The following is a 14,893-nucleotide window of genomic DNA, read 5'->3' as shown; positions in this document are numbered from 1 at the left end:
AAATTTGAAAGGAATCCGTTAAGATTTGGCAGAGACATGAATTTTTGAAAATCGGCCCATGCTAAAAGATACGGATTTTCGCGATTTTCAGGAATTTTTCCTGACCTTGACCTTTGACCTTGAAATGCCAAAAGTTATAGGGTTCTATTCTGGTGGCCAATAAGTCCATTGGTGAAGTTCCATGACATTCCGACTCAAAATGCGACCTTTAGAGCGAGACGTACACACAAACAAACAAACTGAACCGACCAACATACTTGACAAAATCGTAGATTTCGTCAAGTAATAAAGGTGTGTGTGCGCGCGTGCGCCCTTCAATGGACGAGGGAACAAAAGTAATTCTGTCTCCCGTTTACGGCGGCCGCTTCTTGCACTGCATTTGAAAAGCTGCTGATTTTACATTTTCATTTCACCTTTCTTTATGCAATATATTCAGTCGCCTTATTGTCCTTTGCAGTAATCCTTCAAATCAACGTGAATATCTGGATTAAAGCTGCTTTAATACATATCTTCATGGATTACCACAATGTAAAATGACTATATTTTGCCCTCTTTTCGGACAAATCCAACCTCTGCTGCCCGATGTTTCACCACCATTTCACGATGGAATTATAAGTAGCTCAGAGCTTTGGCTCTGAGTGAAACCAAGAGTGCTAAACAATGAACCCATTATTTAAGAAAGGATCCAGAGAAGAATTGGGAAACTATAGACCTGTTAGTTTGACTTCAGTTGTGGGGAAGGTGTTGGAGACATTAGTTAGGGACCAGATGAGGAACCATTTAAACAAATACAAACTAATTAAAGGTAGTCAGCATGGGTTTACCAAAGGTAGTTCCTGTCGAACAAATCTTTTAGAGTTCTATGAAGCAGTGTGTGATTGGGTGGATGAAGGAAAGGCAGTGGACATGGTATACCTAGACTTTAAGAAGGAATTTGATAAGGTACCACATAGGAGGTTGTTAGCCAAGGTGGGGACTGGTCAAGTGTGCCTTGTCAAGTAGCTAATTGGATTGCAAACTGGCTTCGTGATAGGAAGCAAAGAGTGGCTGTGATGGGAGGATGTCTTGCTGAGAGGATGTAAGTAGTGGGTTACCTCAGGGATCAGTACTCGGACCATTACTATTCATTATTTATATCAATGATTTGGCTAGTGGGGTAAAGAGTAAGCTCTCCAAATTTGCAGATGACACAAAGCTTGGAGGTGAGATGGACAGCAGAGGAGGTGGTGATCAGATTCAGGAAAGTATTGATACTTGTATAAATTGGGCAAAAGATTGGCAGATTCAATTGAAGTTAAGTTGTTCCTCGATGATAAACTGATGTTTGTAGACAGGACAGACAGACAAAGTTAACCAATTGCTTAACCCTGCTTCTCGCTTCACACACACCGGTTAAAAAGAACAACAGGACACAACAGCAGGGTAAAACAACAAGAACAGGCAAAATAAAGCCCCAACCATGGTGGACATCCAGCACACTCTCTGCCTACAAATATTGCACATAGTAGTGTTTTTACTTGACACATAAATGTTATTAAACACATACATGTTTCTCGACACACAAATGTTTTTAAACACATAAATGTTTATCCCACTCCTGACACCACTTCACTGCTGGGTCTTCTCGAAAAGCAAAAGCTTGGTGATGGGTTTTTGGTACGTTCGCCATGTGTTGTCTCTATAAACCACCACATCTGCTCTTCGGACCTTGTCGTCCTCACTTTGATAAACACAGGCAAGCAGCCAGTCATTGTGAGGGTGTTCTTTATCTCGCACAAGAACGATGTCCCTTTTGGTGAGATTGGGGATGATGTTATTCTACTTTTGTCAGGGTTTAAGACTTTTGAGGTACTCCTTTCACCACCGCAGCCAGCACTGGTTGGCTAGGTACTGAGTGCTTTAATACCCCTTTTGCCCATACAAGTCTTTTTAATAAATTTGCCCTGGGGGCGGTGGTAACATTTGGATCTTCCTTGTATGGAGCATGTTCACGTGCTTGCAGGTCATTGGCATCTGAATAGATGGCGGTGATCAGTCTTGTATTAACGATGGCACAAGCCTCTACCATGAACTATACGAGAGCATGTGCGTCAGTTGATGTCTGCTCAGCTTTATGAACATTGAGTTGCGGACTCGTCTGAAAGTGCCTATCTGTCTCTCCCATATTCCTCTAAAATGGGAACTGTGTGGTGGATTGAACTTCCAGTTACAACCCTGTTCAGTGAGGTATCTTGCCACACATTCCTGAACAAACTCTCCCATGGCTGTTTCAAACTCGTTCTTTGCTTCGATTAAGTTTGTGCTGAGGTCATATCTAAGTTTTCAAACTGTACCACAGATGGCTCTGAAGCAATGGAAGGCACAGATGAACACTGATGTGTCTATCGCATCGATAACCTTGGGATGCACAGCTGTTGTGTAAAGGTATACGAAATGATGACCCACCACTTGGCATCTGACATGCCGACTGGTTTTTCTAGTGAGTATGCCCCAAGGTCCAAAGATATCCATTCCCACGTTGGTAAAGGGAGGGTCTCTGCAAATCTGTCAATGGAATGGTCTGCCATGATTTGAGTGAGTGGTTGATGGATTTGATAACCATGTTGAAACCTCATCTACCTTTTCTCAGCTCTCTGCTTCCACTGCATGTTTGTAGTTTGTAGTTGAGCCCTGGATATTCATTGCATCAAAGAGCCTGTTGTATCCCATACATGCGCTGTACTGGTCTTCTAGCACAGTGTACATGTGTATGAAGTCTGTTGGGCTGTCCTGTCTGCAGCCCTTTGTTAGAATTTTTTGCTGCAGGAACTTGCTGAGTTTTTGTGCATTTCGCAAAGGCACCTTCATTTACCTCTTGTTTTTTCATGTTCTTGTCATGTTGTTTGGTCGATTTGTAAGGTGTGGCATGCACACACATTGTATGTATGGTGCTTTTGCAATTGCGCACTCTGCCTTTGTGTCACTGTCTAGCAAGGGGTCAGTCTGTCATTACACTTAAAACAAAGACCCTTTTTTTCTCCAAGAGTCTGTCCTCTCCACTATTGGCCTTTTGGTGAAAGCTTTACTGTCTACTAGAACATGGCCTGGTCTTTCATGATAAATGCATGGTTTTGTTTCAGACCTGGGTGTCTGTGGCATTGGTCTGTTCGATGTTCTGGTAGCACAGACACGGGCAGTTGTTCCAGGCTGGTGACTCGGCCTGGTCTTGTCTCATGTATGGGCAGGATAATTGATCTTGGGGACATCTGTGTCACTCTGGCTTTTGGTAACGTCCTTAAGAAACTGTGTGAAATAGCTAAATGGTGGAAAGGCTTGTATTGGAAAGAATGTTGTTTATAGGACAATACTTTCTTCCTCCACTCATTCAGAATGAAGGCTGGCAACTTCTCCACTTCATGGTTTCGTCCATGGGTAGCGTCCAATGTATTGAGGTGTGTTAATTTGCCCAAGTGTGCCGAAATCCTTTTTGATGTGTTTGCACCCTCGCTGGCCCTGAGCATTTAGGAACATGGGTTTATGAATAAGGCCATCTTCTGCCTGCTGCTCAGTAACAATAAGAAAGTGTTGAAAAATGGCACGAGAATCCGTGAAGACATCAGTGTTCTTATTGGAGATCTATCGGTTGCGAAGTCTGAGATGCTAGGTGATGTACTGCACGTGGCCCCTCGGGAAATCCCGATGATTGGTCGTGGTTCCTCCAGTGTTGGGCTTACAGCTGCTGTCACCATCGATCAGGAACTGGGTGAGTGGCAATTGGAGACTAGAGCCATGGTGCTGACAGACCATGGCATTATGTGCATTGACAAGTTTGACATGATGTCATGTATTGACCACACAGTATTCACAAGGTCATGGAGCAAGGTCAGTTAACAATCGTCAAAGATCAGGTGGTCCATGCTCACCTCGATGCATGCTGCAGTGTTCTCGCTGCGGTCAACCATGAACATGCAGGCATGATCAGTCCAATTCCCTCACGGACAACATTGGACTTCAGGACACTCTGCCTTCCCGATTTGACTTGCTTTTCATCGTGACTGGACCAAATGTATCCTGAGCATGACCGTGACATCGCCGACCATGTCCTGAGGATCCCTCGATATTGTGCACCAGAAGAGCAGGATGGAGATGCGCCGTCTCTGGGAAGCTTTGAGGACATCCTGACAACCGATGACCAAAATGCATCTGACTAGTCCAGAACAAGAAACTCGGATTTATGACAAGCATGACAACTTGCTTCACGGATCGTGACATCATCGAGGGAAGGTGGTGAGTCTGGAGTTTACTACCTGTGTATTTAACTAGCTTAAATGCATTTTGATCCGATCAGGTCTTGGAAGCTAAGCAGAGTCTAGCCGTGTTAGTATTAAATACATTTTAGATGGGAGACCTCCAGAATAGACCGGATGTTGTTCGTCATCAGAAGGCAGGATATCCCAGTTAGCAGCATGTTAACTTCTGAGCTGCGTAGTCATTAATTTATTTCCCTGGAGAGTTGAATCTGCCTTACAAAAAAGTGGTACTGCATTTCAGACGAGCCATCCTTCAGATAGGGATGTAAAGCCGGCTGTCCTATGTGCTTTTAGGTTATGGACACTTAATTATCCCATGGTATACAGTAATTGTGTCCCAGTAACCTAGCCAAATTTCCTGCCGCGAATGTAACTTAAAATCTACCTCCCTTTCGAGTTAACTTGAATTTCCTGAAATGCTGTTTTTTTTTTGTTGTTTTTTTTAATGGGGTTAGTACAGAGAAGATAAGTAATTTGAAAGGTTAATTTTATGGAGATTGATACAGCACAGCCATGTTGGGCCAATTGGCCTCCTCATGTATGTGTCCTATCCTATGCAACAACACTTTTGTATACAGTCTGGGCCGTGGAAGAGTAGGATGATAGAGGGAGCAGAAGGTAACCCACTGACAGTGGGGCAGTGGGACATCACACCTTGAAGGAGAGAAGGGAAGAAAATATGGCCATCTGCAAATATTTGGGAGGTGGTGGGGGTTGGGGGGGGCAGGGGAGTAGCACGGTGGGTTAACAAAGATATAGTTGTTCACGGATAGGGGTGGAGAATGACCTGAGCTCGTTTTTATTGCCAAACCCCAAGTCCTGGCGCTAAGACTTGGATGGAACATCCATAGGAAGGAGGTTCCACAAGAAGGAGGTAAAAGAGCAACGAATAAGTGGAGGTGAGCAGTGAGCCTGGATTTTTGGAGTTTCACAAGGAATGGGTTGTTGGAAAAATGCATGCAATCTGTATGGATTGGTGGGGGGGGGGATGAATGAGCAGAACGAGCAAGACCTGAGGACAGGCAGTAGAAAGCAGGCCACCAACCTGTCTACAATGAGAGAGCAGCAGGCCCTGTGCTTCTGCTTCTTTGTGGGATATGCCAGCACTGTTGACAGCTTTGAATTTCATGGCGTCCAGGAGTGACAGGCTTGAAGTGGGGGGGGGGGGGTGAAGGAGCAGCCCGTGTGGGAAAGCAGTACTGCATTTGGGCTTTGGACAAAGGCCTTGTAGGCTGAGAAGTTCAGATTTATTAAGGGAGGACTTGGAATGATATAGAATGCACTTTGGAGGCCAGATTTGATATTCTGTCTGCCCAGGAGTAACTGATGGTATGGCCCTGACGTTTAAAAGACTGAACTTCCTCCAGTGGTTGGTTGGTTTGCTTGACGATCCTTGTGGCGATGTAGGGTGAGAATGGGAGATTTTCCTCGAGTGAAAGACCCGTTTCAAGTGTTAGACGAACATCTGATCCTTTCCAGGTCAACAGAGATGGAAGCAGCTGCCGCCAGCCTTTTCAGTGGGACGTGGAATTGTAGGGTATGATGAGGAAAAGAGGTTTTTCCACAACACCGAATAGGTCATTAATGCTCTATAATAGGAACAGGACTAGGCCCATGCTGCCTTGAGGCACTCTAGTCTCTCCTGGGAGATGAGCTGAAATAATTCCCTCGAGAACTACACACTGGCGGCATCAGAAGGGCAAATCAGGAAACCAGGAGAGTTGGTGGTGTATGAGCATAGATTTTGGCAACAAAATAATTATACTCACACGATTCAATGCCTGTTTCCCATTGTGTACACTTGATTAAAATTAATAACGGCAGAACCTCGTGCTTTCAACTGGCACCGTTTGAACTTGTGACATAAATAAACAAATGTTACGTTGGCATATCAAAGGTCACCTTGTGGACGCAATAGAATGTCCAAGTACCGATGTTTACATTGTGTGTGTTTTGTTCCCGATTCTTATGATCAGCCGGCTTTGCTTGTTCGCTCATTGCCATCATGTAACTGTGAAAGTGGCCTTTTTGGGCACAGAACTTTGAAAAGCTATCGATGCAAACAATCTTGCTCTCCTTACACTACTAGCTTTTCGCTTTATTTCATCGGTGTTTAAATAACCTGTTTGATACGGTGCAACATACATACATACTAACTGGCATTTTGAAATACTAGTAGTATTTAAGTATTTTTTGAGGGAGGGAGGGGGGCATCGACCGTTGATTAGATCATCTGCACAGTTCTCGGTGTACTTGACCATCAGGGTCTTTCAGTCGCTGTGACTCAGCTGTGGCACTTGGAAATCCTCCCGTGTCAACAGCAGTGTTGTGAAACATCTCCACAAAGAGTAAATCTCGAACCACTGCTCTTGCTCAATTTCACTTTCTGCTCGGCACAGTGATTCAGGTCATGTCCCCTAATACATAAAACACTTGTAGCATTATGATGTGATGCAAGTAGCATTGTGAACAGAAATGCCGAAAAGGTAGGACTGAAGACCTCGGAAGAGCAAGAATGATCGACCTCAAGCACCAAGTTTGCCAACACCGATAATACCTCTGTGGCTTTTAAGGCAATTGTGGTCACAGAGAACTGGTGGAGCAGTTATAGAGAAGAAACCTCAGGAACTGTTACCTTACCGCATATGATCCAAGTGGTACCCGAGCGTGTCCTTTTTCTTCATGTTGAAGCAACTGACGGATGCAAAAGAACCCCAACTGGTGTTCTGAAGACCAAAAAAAAACCCTAATCCTTTTCCAATTTTTGGTTTATCCTATAAACTAACTACTGAATTCAAATGTATTCCCACTTATGTGTTGTTTCTTTTTTTTCTCTCCCAAAGCGCTCATTGTGTTCTCTCTCCACTTGTTTGTCTCTAGTAAGGTTGCAGTAACCCGAGGACAGCGTGACCTGGACACGGACAGGGGACAAAACGGGGAGAGAGGTTCGATTGCAGTGTGCGAGTGGAGGGGGGTGGTACCGTGCGGGAGATTGCTAATATCCACCGGGGTGACGTATATTTACAGCAGGTCATCCACAATCCGCGATGCCTGTGCCGGTAGATATGATGCTTCGTGCAGTGGCATTCATGCGTTGGGTAGAGGTAGATATGCCTTTCCTTCACTTTACAATGTATACAGTCACCGTGCAATGGCTGTTCAAAACCAACAAAACGCTTTCGACAAGAAAAGATAAACCGACGGGCAAAATTGGTCAAAAGTTTTAATTACATTTAAAAAACAACAAAGCTAAATGATGGTGCACTTTGTTTTCACAATATCCTCTGTTTTCCTTCAGCTGCACAGTAACATTATAATAACGTTGCATTTTATTTTCACTCGCCGACCTAAAGGTTTCACTCGTGCACGCTCATTCGATACCGAGTCGCCCATCGGCTGTTATTCATCTTGGCCTTTAAAATCATTACGCAAACCTTCCATTTTGGCTCCAGTATTTAACTTGGAACTCATCTCTTGAGCTATCTCGGCTGGGTTTGAATCTTGACCCAGCTATAAGATCTCATCCCAGTGTTTCATAGGCAGGGAGATTCATCAATATGTGTGCCGCCCCTCAGATGGACATTAAACTGGGCGTCCCGTCTGCCGCCATTAGTCGGTCTACGTTAAAGACCCCATGTTGTCCTTTGTGAAGAGTAGCCGAGCTGTCGCCGGCAACCTGAGCAAAATAGCACTTTCTGCTCGAACCAACAGGGGGCACTGCATCCATAGCATAGCCATGTCCATCCTTCCATCCATTGGGACCATACTCTGTTCAGAGCGTTGGTGTTGCCGAAGCAGTCTCCTTGGCTATTGGGCACAATCCTGGACGGGTAGCCACTCCGACACAGGATACCAGCGAGCTGGCACTCATTTTGCCGATCTCGGAAGGATGACAGGCCGAGTTAACCCCACCTGGTATTAATTCAACAGCTGAGCAGGATTTGAACTCAGGACCCTAGGATCCCAAGCCTGCCACCCTCACCATTAAGCCAACACCAGGCACCTGGGGCACTGCATCAGCAGCATAGACATATCTACGGAAAATAAAGGTACCTGATTGGTCGTTTGTCCCAGTTACAGTGTTATCCTCGTGCTTTTTGAAGAAAGAAAACGGGAGGATATGTTGCAATCGGCTCCGTCTGTCCGACTGTCTGTCTGTCTGTCTGTCTGTCTGTTACACTATCTCCTAAACGGTTGTGAAGAAATTCACCAAACTTGGTAGTTATGATCACCCACATGGCAAGAAGGTTCGAGAGCAGTATAATTTTGGCCCCACTCCCTTGGGTGGGGTCAAAAGGTGAATGACCAAAAAATGCAACTCCAGGCACATTTTTAAACATTTTTTAAAATTAAATTTTATATATGCAATCAACATTGGGGGATGCATGAAATATGTAAGGAGTTCATGGATTTGACCCCCAGTTCTTTGTGTCTTCGGGTCGTCACATGGCTCAAAATGGGGAAAAAAAAATAAACTCAAAATTTGATATTAGGTCATTCCTGGTGGAATTTTTTGCCATCTTTAGATTTTGCTTGAAGTGGGAAGCGTGGGTATTTGTGATGGTGTGCCGTTGATTTCGCTCGAGTTTGCATCTTATATTCACAAGACTACATACACCCTAAGCTCAGTACTTTCCCATTTTCTTTCAAACAGGTCATTGTTCTTCCACATGACCGTCCGACGCTTGCTTTCTCGTACGCACTTATCTGGACCACATTGCTTTCTTCACCGTCTGTTTCTCTTTCTTGTTCTCGCCATCCACATAATTCACTCCTGTGTGCAGTACGCTTGTAAATCAACATGTTCCTCACTTACTCCTCAAAATCAACTGTTTTGTTTCCTCATAACTCGTGCTGCCTGTTATTCACGTCCCCATCTTCCCCACACATCGAGGAACCTTGCACCAAGGATGTCGTCGTAAACACAATGTCCTTATGTGAATCATGGAGACTGCTTCGGCATCACCGACACTCTGTACAAAGTATGGTCCCAATGGATGGATGGATTGCATCTCCTCTTCTGACTTGTTCAATATCTGTCCATCAATTCGTCACTGCACTATTGAAGCTTCTCAATGTGTAATTAAAAAGAAACAAAAACATTTCCTCATTAAAGCTCCACATTTCAGGAGTTTATTACACAATAAGTGCATTCATTACAGAATACATCCCGGACTGGAAAGCGTTGGCCGCCATGCTGCTCTGCAACCCTTTTCTTGATGAAATAGTTCTCAGGTTGGCTGGAGAGTAACCTAAGATGAATGTCCGACAGCATGGTGCACCTCCAACCTTTGAGCTGTCTCGCCTGGGGTTGATTCTCGACCTCATCATTATACTAGTCAGGCAGGGCATTGAATCGATGAGTGTGCCATCCCTCGGATGGATGTTAAGCTGGGTATTCTGTCTGGCAACATTAGCTGGTGGCCCTCGAAGATCCCACGGTCCCTTCCGTGAAGAGGAAGGGAGGTATCTCTGAAACATGAAAAAAAATTACAAATTCCTTGACAAATCAGATCTAGTTGACTGTCAGGCCTGGGTGGCTGGTTCGTGAGAGACTTGGACCAAACTTCCCCATGAACCGACCTCAGGAGAAGGTTGGTTTCATTGTAGCCGTTAGATAAGTAGTCATCGTAGCAAGTCAGCCGAGTTCCGACGAGTTTGAGATGCTCGTGGTGCAATGAATCTTAGTTTGATTTTTGAAACCCATGAGTTAATTATTTGATTTCCAACCCTTGTGTCTCCTCTGTTACATCAGCATAAGTCTGAAGACAAAGCCATCGTTCCTCCTCGTGAGCTGGAGCACTTTCCGTGTCGTGGGAGGAATAATTAAGTGCTTTTGTTTTTGTGTCTACAGCTTGAACAGAGACAAGTCATGCCACCCTTCAAGCCCCACATCTCCGAGGAATTCGGACTGGACAACTTTGACTCACAATTTACATCGGAGCCCGTTCAGCTCACCCCCAACGATGAGTAAGTGTGGGCTTGGGGGTCAAGGGTACTTGGATAGGGAGAGCCAGTATAAAATGGATGTATAGGGTAGGCTGAAGTAGCAATGATCAGGCTTGGAACAGGGGGAAGCAGTTTCATTCAAAGGTCAGCAGGAAGGAACCAGCAGTAGGAGTTGGGGGGGGGGGGGAACAGAAATGGAGAATGCAGCACGAGGCTAGGACTTGGACATATGTAAACCATTAGAAAGATATTTTTCAGAAAGTACAGATTGGCATGCTCATAGTTTGTAATGCAGCAAGAATGACTTGGTTCGTCTCGTTACTCTATCCGCAGAGACATTGTACGAAAGATTGATCAGTCGGAGTTCGAAGGATTCGAGTACATTAATCCGTTGCTCATGTCTGCCGAGGAATCCGTGTGACTGGAGTCCGCAGCACATCCACTGGGACCTGACCACCATCTCCGACCTATACCTTGGCAGCCAATGTAGCCAATCTGGCTGAGCTCCAAACAGCTGAGCCATTTTGACTCATGACATGTGGACCTCATCACGGCTAGATTTTTCAGTGGGGAGCACATTTGGGAGGATAGAGATGAAGAGGTTTGGAGATTTGTAGATATGGTGAATTTTCAAATGACATGGAAGAGTTATGAAAGAAATGGTGTGGGATTTCTGGAAAAGGGTGGCAGGGGATTTTTGGGGGGGGGGGGCAGGTGGCTCAGAACAATTAACATCAGCGTGGTTCTTGTTCAAAATGTTTTTCTTTGGAGGAGAATGTTAAATCCTGAGAACACAGTTTTATGTGACTTGGATTGGGAGTGGGCTGGCAGCTTGATGGTTTCTATGGACGTGTCCTCATCGATACGGTCCTCCAATGATTCAAACGATCTACGATGTTTCGTTCTCTAAATCTTTCCACGTTTTCCCCCTGATGTTTCTCTCTCTTAACGCCCATTTTCACCTTCACTGGACCCTGCCTTGACCCGTCCCCCTTTCACCTGCCTCTTCAATCAAAGACGTTTTTAATCTCATCCATTTACTGAACTCTGGATGTTGTTCCTCATCCCTCCTCCATTCCATCCACCCTTCCCTCCCATATGCATCTCATCCCCACCTCCAACAGTTTCTCCATTCCAACCCAACCCTTTTCTTTCTTTATTGAAATCATTTTAAGCTTCTTGAACCCAAAATGCATCACCACCACAGGAGGGGTGATCCAGATGGTGCTTCTATCCCTCTTTTTGTACCAGATAGCCAAACCTGCCATTCCAAAACCTCCACCCTTACCTTCTTCAAACTTGCAGAGTTTGGAACTGCTTATGTAATTTTATTTTTCTTCCTGTCAGTGGAGACTTTTATTAAAACGAAGTTGAAGATGTCGCAAGCGATCGAAATGTATATAAATGTATGTATATATATATATATATATATATATACTGTATACTATATATATACTGTATACTATATATATACTGTATACTATATATATACTGTATACTATATATACTGTATACTATATATATACTGTATACTATATATATATAGTATACTATACTATATATATACTGTATACTATATATATATAGTATACTATACTATATATATATATATATATATATATATATATATATATATATATATACTTTATATTATATATATATATATATACTGTATACGATATATATATATATACAGAGAGAGAGAGTAAATAAGCACACTATGGATCTGCCCCATGTTGAGGTCCTCCAGCTGTAAGTGCTCAGAATGCCTGTATGTGTTGAGCATGGAGCTGTGTAACACATCGTGCAGGCCAAATAAACACTCGTGCATTTTTTTCTCTCGTTTAATCACACACTTTTGAAAGTCCCCTTTTTGTCTGTCCATCTCGAATTTCACTTTTACCTCCTCTCATATAAATTAAATCATCGTGAGGGATAATGTGAGTGTGAACAGCGCGGGTGTATATCTAGTTTGAATAGGGTCTCGGACAGAAAAACCCAGGCGTCTGCAGCCCTATCAGCAGCAGTGGCCCTGGCCAACAGGCTTGGCTTTGTCATGCTAAGTAGGGGGAGATCGGGGTCGAGAAGCTGCAAGGAAAGGTGGTGTGGGTCACCCGGGGTCGCCTGGATTTTGCATCCCTTCCCCCACCTCACCAACTCCTGGCTGTTTATCACAGCCCCTCTCCCAAAGCACAAGGCCCCGACTCCCCCCTTTTCCCGCATACATTATAATGTCCATCTGCCTTTCCACCCCATCTCCCCCCTAATCCTTCAAAAACCCAATTCATGAGCCTCCCGCTGAGATTGCTTTGCCCAAGTTCAGCAGACCCCATGACCTAGGAGCTTGATGCGGCAGCTTGCTAACTGGCCACACATTTGCCGTTGTGCTGGTGGCTCTGTTGGCAATGGTGTTGTCGGTGCTAAAGAATGAAAGCGACAGAAAACGACTGATTACAGATCAAAGTTCTTGTGTACAAAGATGTGGGCTTTTATTTATTCGCTCATTTTTACTGTTGTGGAACCTTATTGAAGGTGCAGAATGGCTGTTTTGCAGTTCAACCATAAATTAACATATTTGGCATCGCCAGATCGAAATTGCTTTTATATCAATTGGTGGATTCGCCCACAACCGCAATAATGAAAGGAAAAAAAAAGATAGTAGCAGTGATCTCATGATCTCTGGGGTAACGTGCTTTACACTTTAATTGGTGTGTGTTTTTTATATAAAGACAGAGGATCCATGGTGGTCAAGGTCACCAAGCACAGGGATCCAAGCAATTTCATGATGATGGCGAGACAGCTCTCACAGCTCGGTTGATTTCTTGAGAAAAGGACAAACGGATTAACGTTTGGCCAGGAATTGTCCGAACGTTGTTGTGCAAGTTTTCTGTTTTTAAAAAGCAGAACATCACCATCACCGTGGTTCCCTGGTAATTGCACATTTCTCAGATTTTGCACGGATTACTATAAAACCATTATCTGTACAGAACACCACTGTCAACTCACGGGTGGTTACCCATTACCCTCCCTCCCTCCCTCCCTCCCATTTATATGACTTTGCATTGAACATCCCAAGCACCAGGTAAGGCAAATCTTTTTTTTTCTTTTTTTGTTATTTTTAATAATCTGCATCAAGAGAGCAGAAACAAAAAGAGAGACAGGTATTGGAAAAGGAAAAAAAAGCAGTTTTACAGAGGCAGACATATTGTAAAAAGCGGTTTGCCTACGCATGAGGCGTCCAAAAATAATAAAAGCGGTTTATGTTTTAACACGTGAAAATGTCGCGGAAAGCATAACTTTTGTTTGCGAAAAGGAAAGTTTTTAAACTCTACACATGCTCGGTAGTTGAGGTGGAAGATAAATCATAAGTAAAGTTTTGTTACAATACTGCTGTGGGGTTGGAGAAGATAAGGCAGACGAAGAGCTGGACACGGGGGTGGCAGTGACAGTGATCGGGGGAACTCCATTCGATCTGTACCATCCTCCATGTTGCGAATCGTGTGGGCCCCGCGTCTGGCCATTCCTCTCATCCTACGAGATGGAGAGGCGTCTGCCGGTTCCGCTCGTTTGATGTGACTGACGTTAGGATCAAATGAAGATTTAAAAATATTGACTGTCCATTTTTAACTTAAAACAGTAACACACACAAACAAAAACAATCCTCAGAAACCCATTATTCCAAATCCCAAACTCCTTTTGCCCTGAACCCACAAACCAGCTTCCCTGACTGTCTTCTGCCCAGTCCCGGCAGGCTTGGTTGCACCACGTCTGAGGCCACTTGCGACTGCGCCGCAGTGACCGTTGAAGCGCGTCTGGCGTTCACACCATTCTCCAGCCACCAAGATTAAATAATACATCTCACTCATCGTTTTTGTGTGTGACGTCACACACCACCTGACGCCGTTCAGACTCATCCAAACAGTGAAGCCGATAGCTGCATGTGTGTGGTTTGCCATCGAGGTAAAGTCGTTGCCTGCACATACTCGGGAATGTCCACCATTTTTTTTTGTCCTTCCTTTCTCGAAAGTGTAGCTCGATGACGTCACCACAACGACATTGAACGTTTGCTTCTACGCAACCCCGACAACGATTCAACGGCCCTGATATTCGAGCAGGTAACTCTCACCACTTGACGCCACACCCACAACCAATCGTATTAGTTGTGAACAATTTCAGGTGGCTGGCTGTGCCCGGCCCCAAATGGCCTCGAAGACGTGGTGCAAACGAGCCTAGCATGGCTTTACTTGTGACTCGGTCAGTTAGAAATGTTCTCCGAATGCAAAGTTACTTTAGTGACGTTAATGTGGAAGGCAAACAGTGAGCATGTGCAGAACAAGCATCAAAAATATTTTAAGGTGTTTTTTATCTTTTTTTCTTCTTCTTCTTTTTTAATCCGTATGAACCACGTTGCAGCTTGCCATCTCCCCAGCTCACAGAGCTAGTTTAAAGCGGTCTACTTGTTACAAAGTGTTCACAAGAGGCAAGCAACATCACCGGAGGGGTTTCTTGCATTCTTTCACCTTCTCCAGTGCTTTCACAGCTGGCTTTATCCTCTTACCAGAAATCGCAAGCTACCATTCTTTCTGAATAATTTATCCTATCCCTCCGCTTCGTTTTCGACACTACAGTCCTCCACTGCTCGACGAGACCCACAG

The 14,893-nt window shown here is 44.3% G+C and overlaps 2 protein-coding genes across 7 annotated transcripts in view; one reads left to right on the top strand and one right to left on the bottom strand.

The window, feature by feature from the left end:
- Positions 1–14,893, top strand: part of LOC147019074 (protein kinase C iota type-like) — a 186,643-nt gene that overhangs the window by 157,264 nt on the left and 14,486 nt on the right. For 3 of the 5 annotated variants that reach the window (XM_085899302.1, XM_085899300.1, XM_085899301.1), the window contains 2 exons: positions 10,144–10,259; positions 10,572–11,623. The exons of 1 other annotated variant lie outside the window; for it this stretch is intronic. In XM_085899302.1, the coding sequence (XP_085755428.1) occupies positions 10,144–10,259; positions 10,572–10,659 (204 nt within the window). In that variant the 3' untranslated portion in view covers positions 10,660–11,623. Of the gene's footprint in view, positions 1–2,338; positions 2,480–10,143; positions 10,260–10,571; positions 11,624–14,893 lie in introns of those variants that run through there. One more of the 5 variants, XR_015062626.1, reaches the window with a different exon arrangement.
- Positions 13,491–14,893, bottom strand: part of SKI (SKI proto-oncogene) — an 86,744-nt gene continuing 85,341 nt past the window's right edge. For both annotated transcript variants that reach the window (XM_085899298.1, XM_085899299.1), the window contains one exon: positions 13,491–14,893. This exon is cut by the window's right edge and continues 372 nt beyond it. The gene's annotated coding sequence lies outside the window, so the exon portion shown is untranslated.

This window comes from Eptatretus burgeri, chromosome 10 (assembly GCF_056783735.1).
Source record: "Eptatretus burgeri isolate ZD-2024b chromosome 10, Ebu_testis_v1, whole genome shotgun sequence".
In the NCBI taxonomy this organism is placed as follows: domain Eukaryota; kingdom Metazoa; phylum Chordata; class Myxini; order Myxiniformes; family Myxinidae; genus Eptatretus; species Eptatretus burgeri.
Note: the sequence above shows the minus strand (reverse complement) of the source record. Positions and strands in the feature narration are given on the sequence as shown.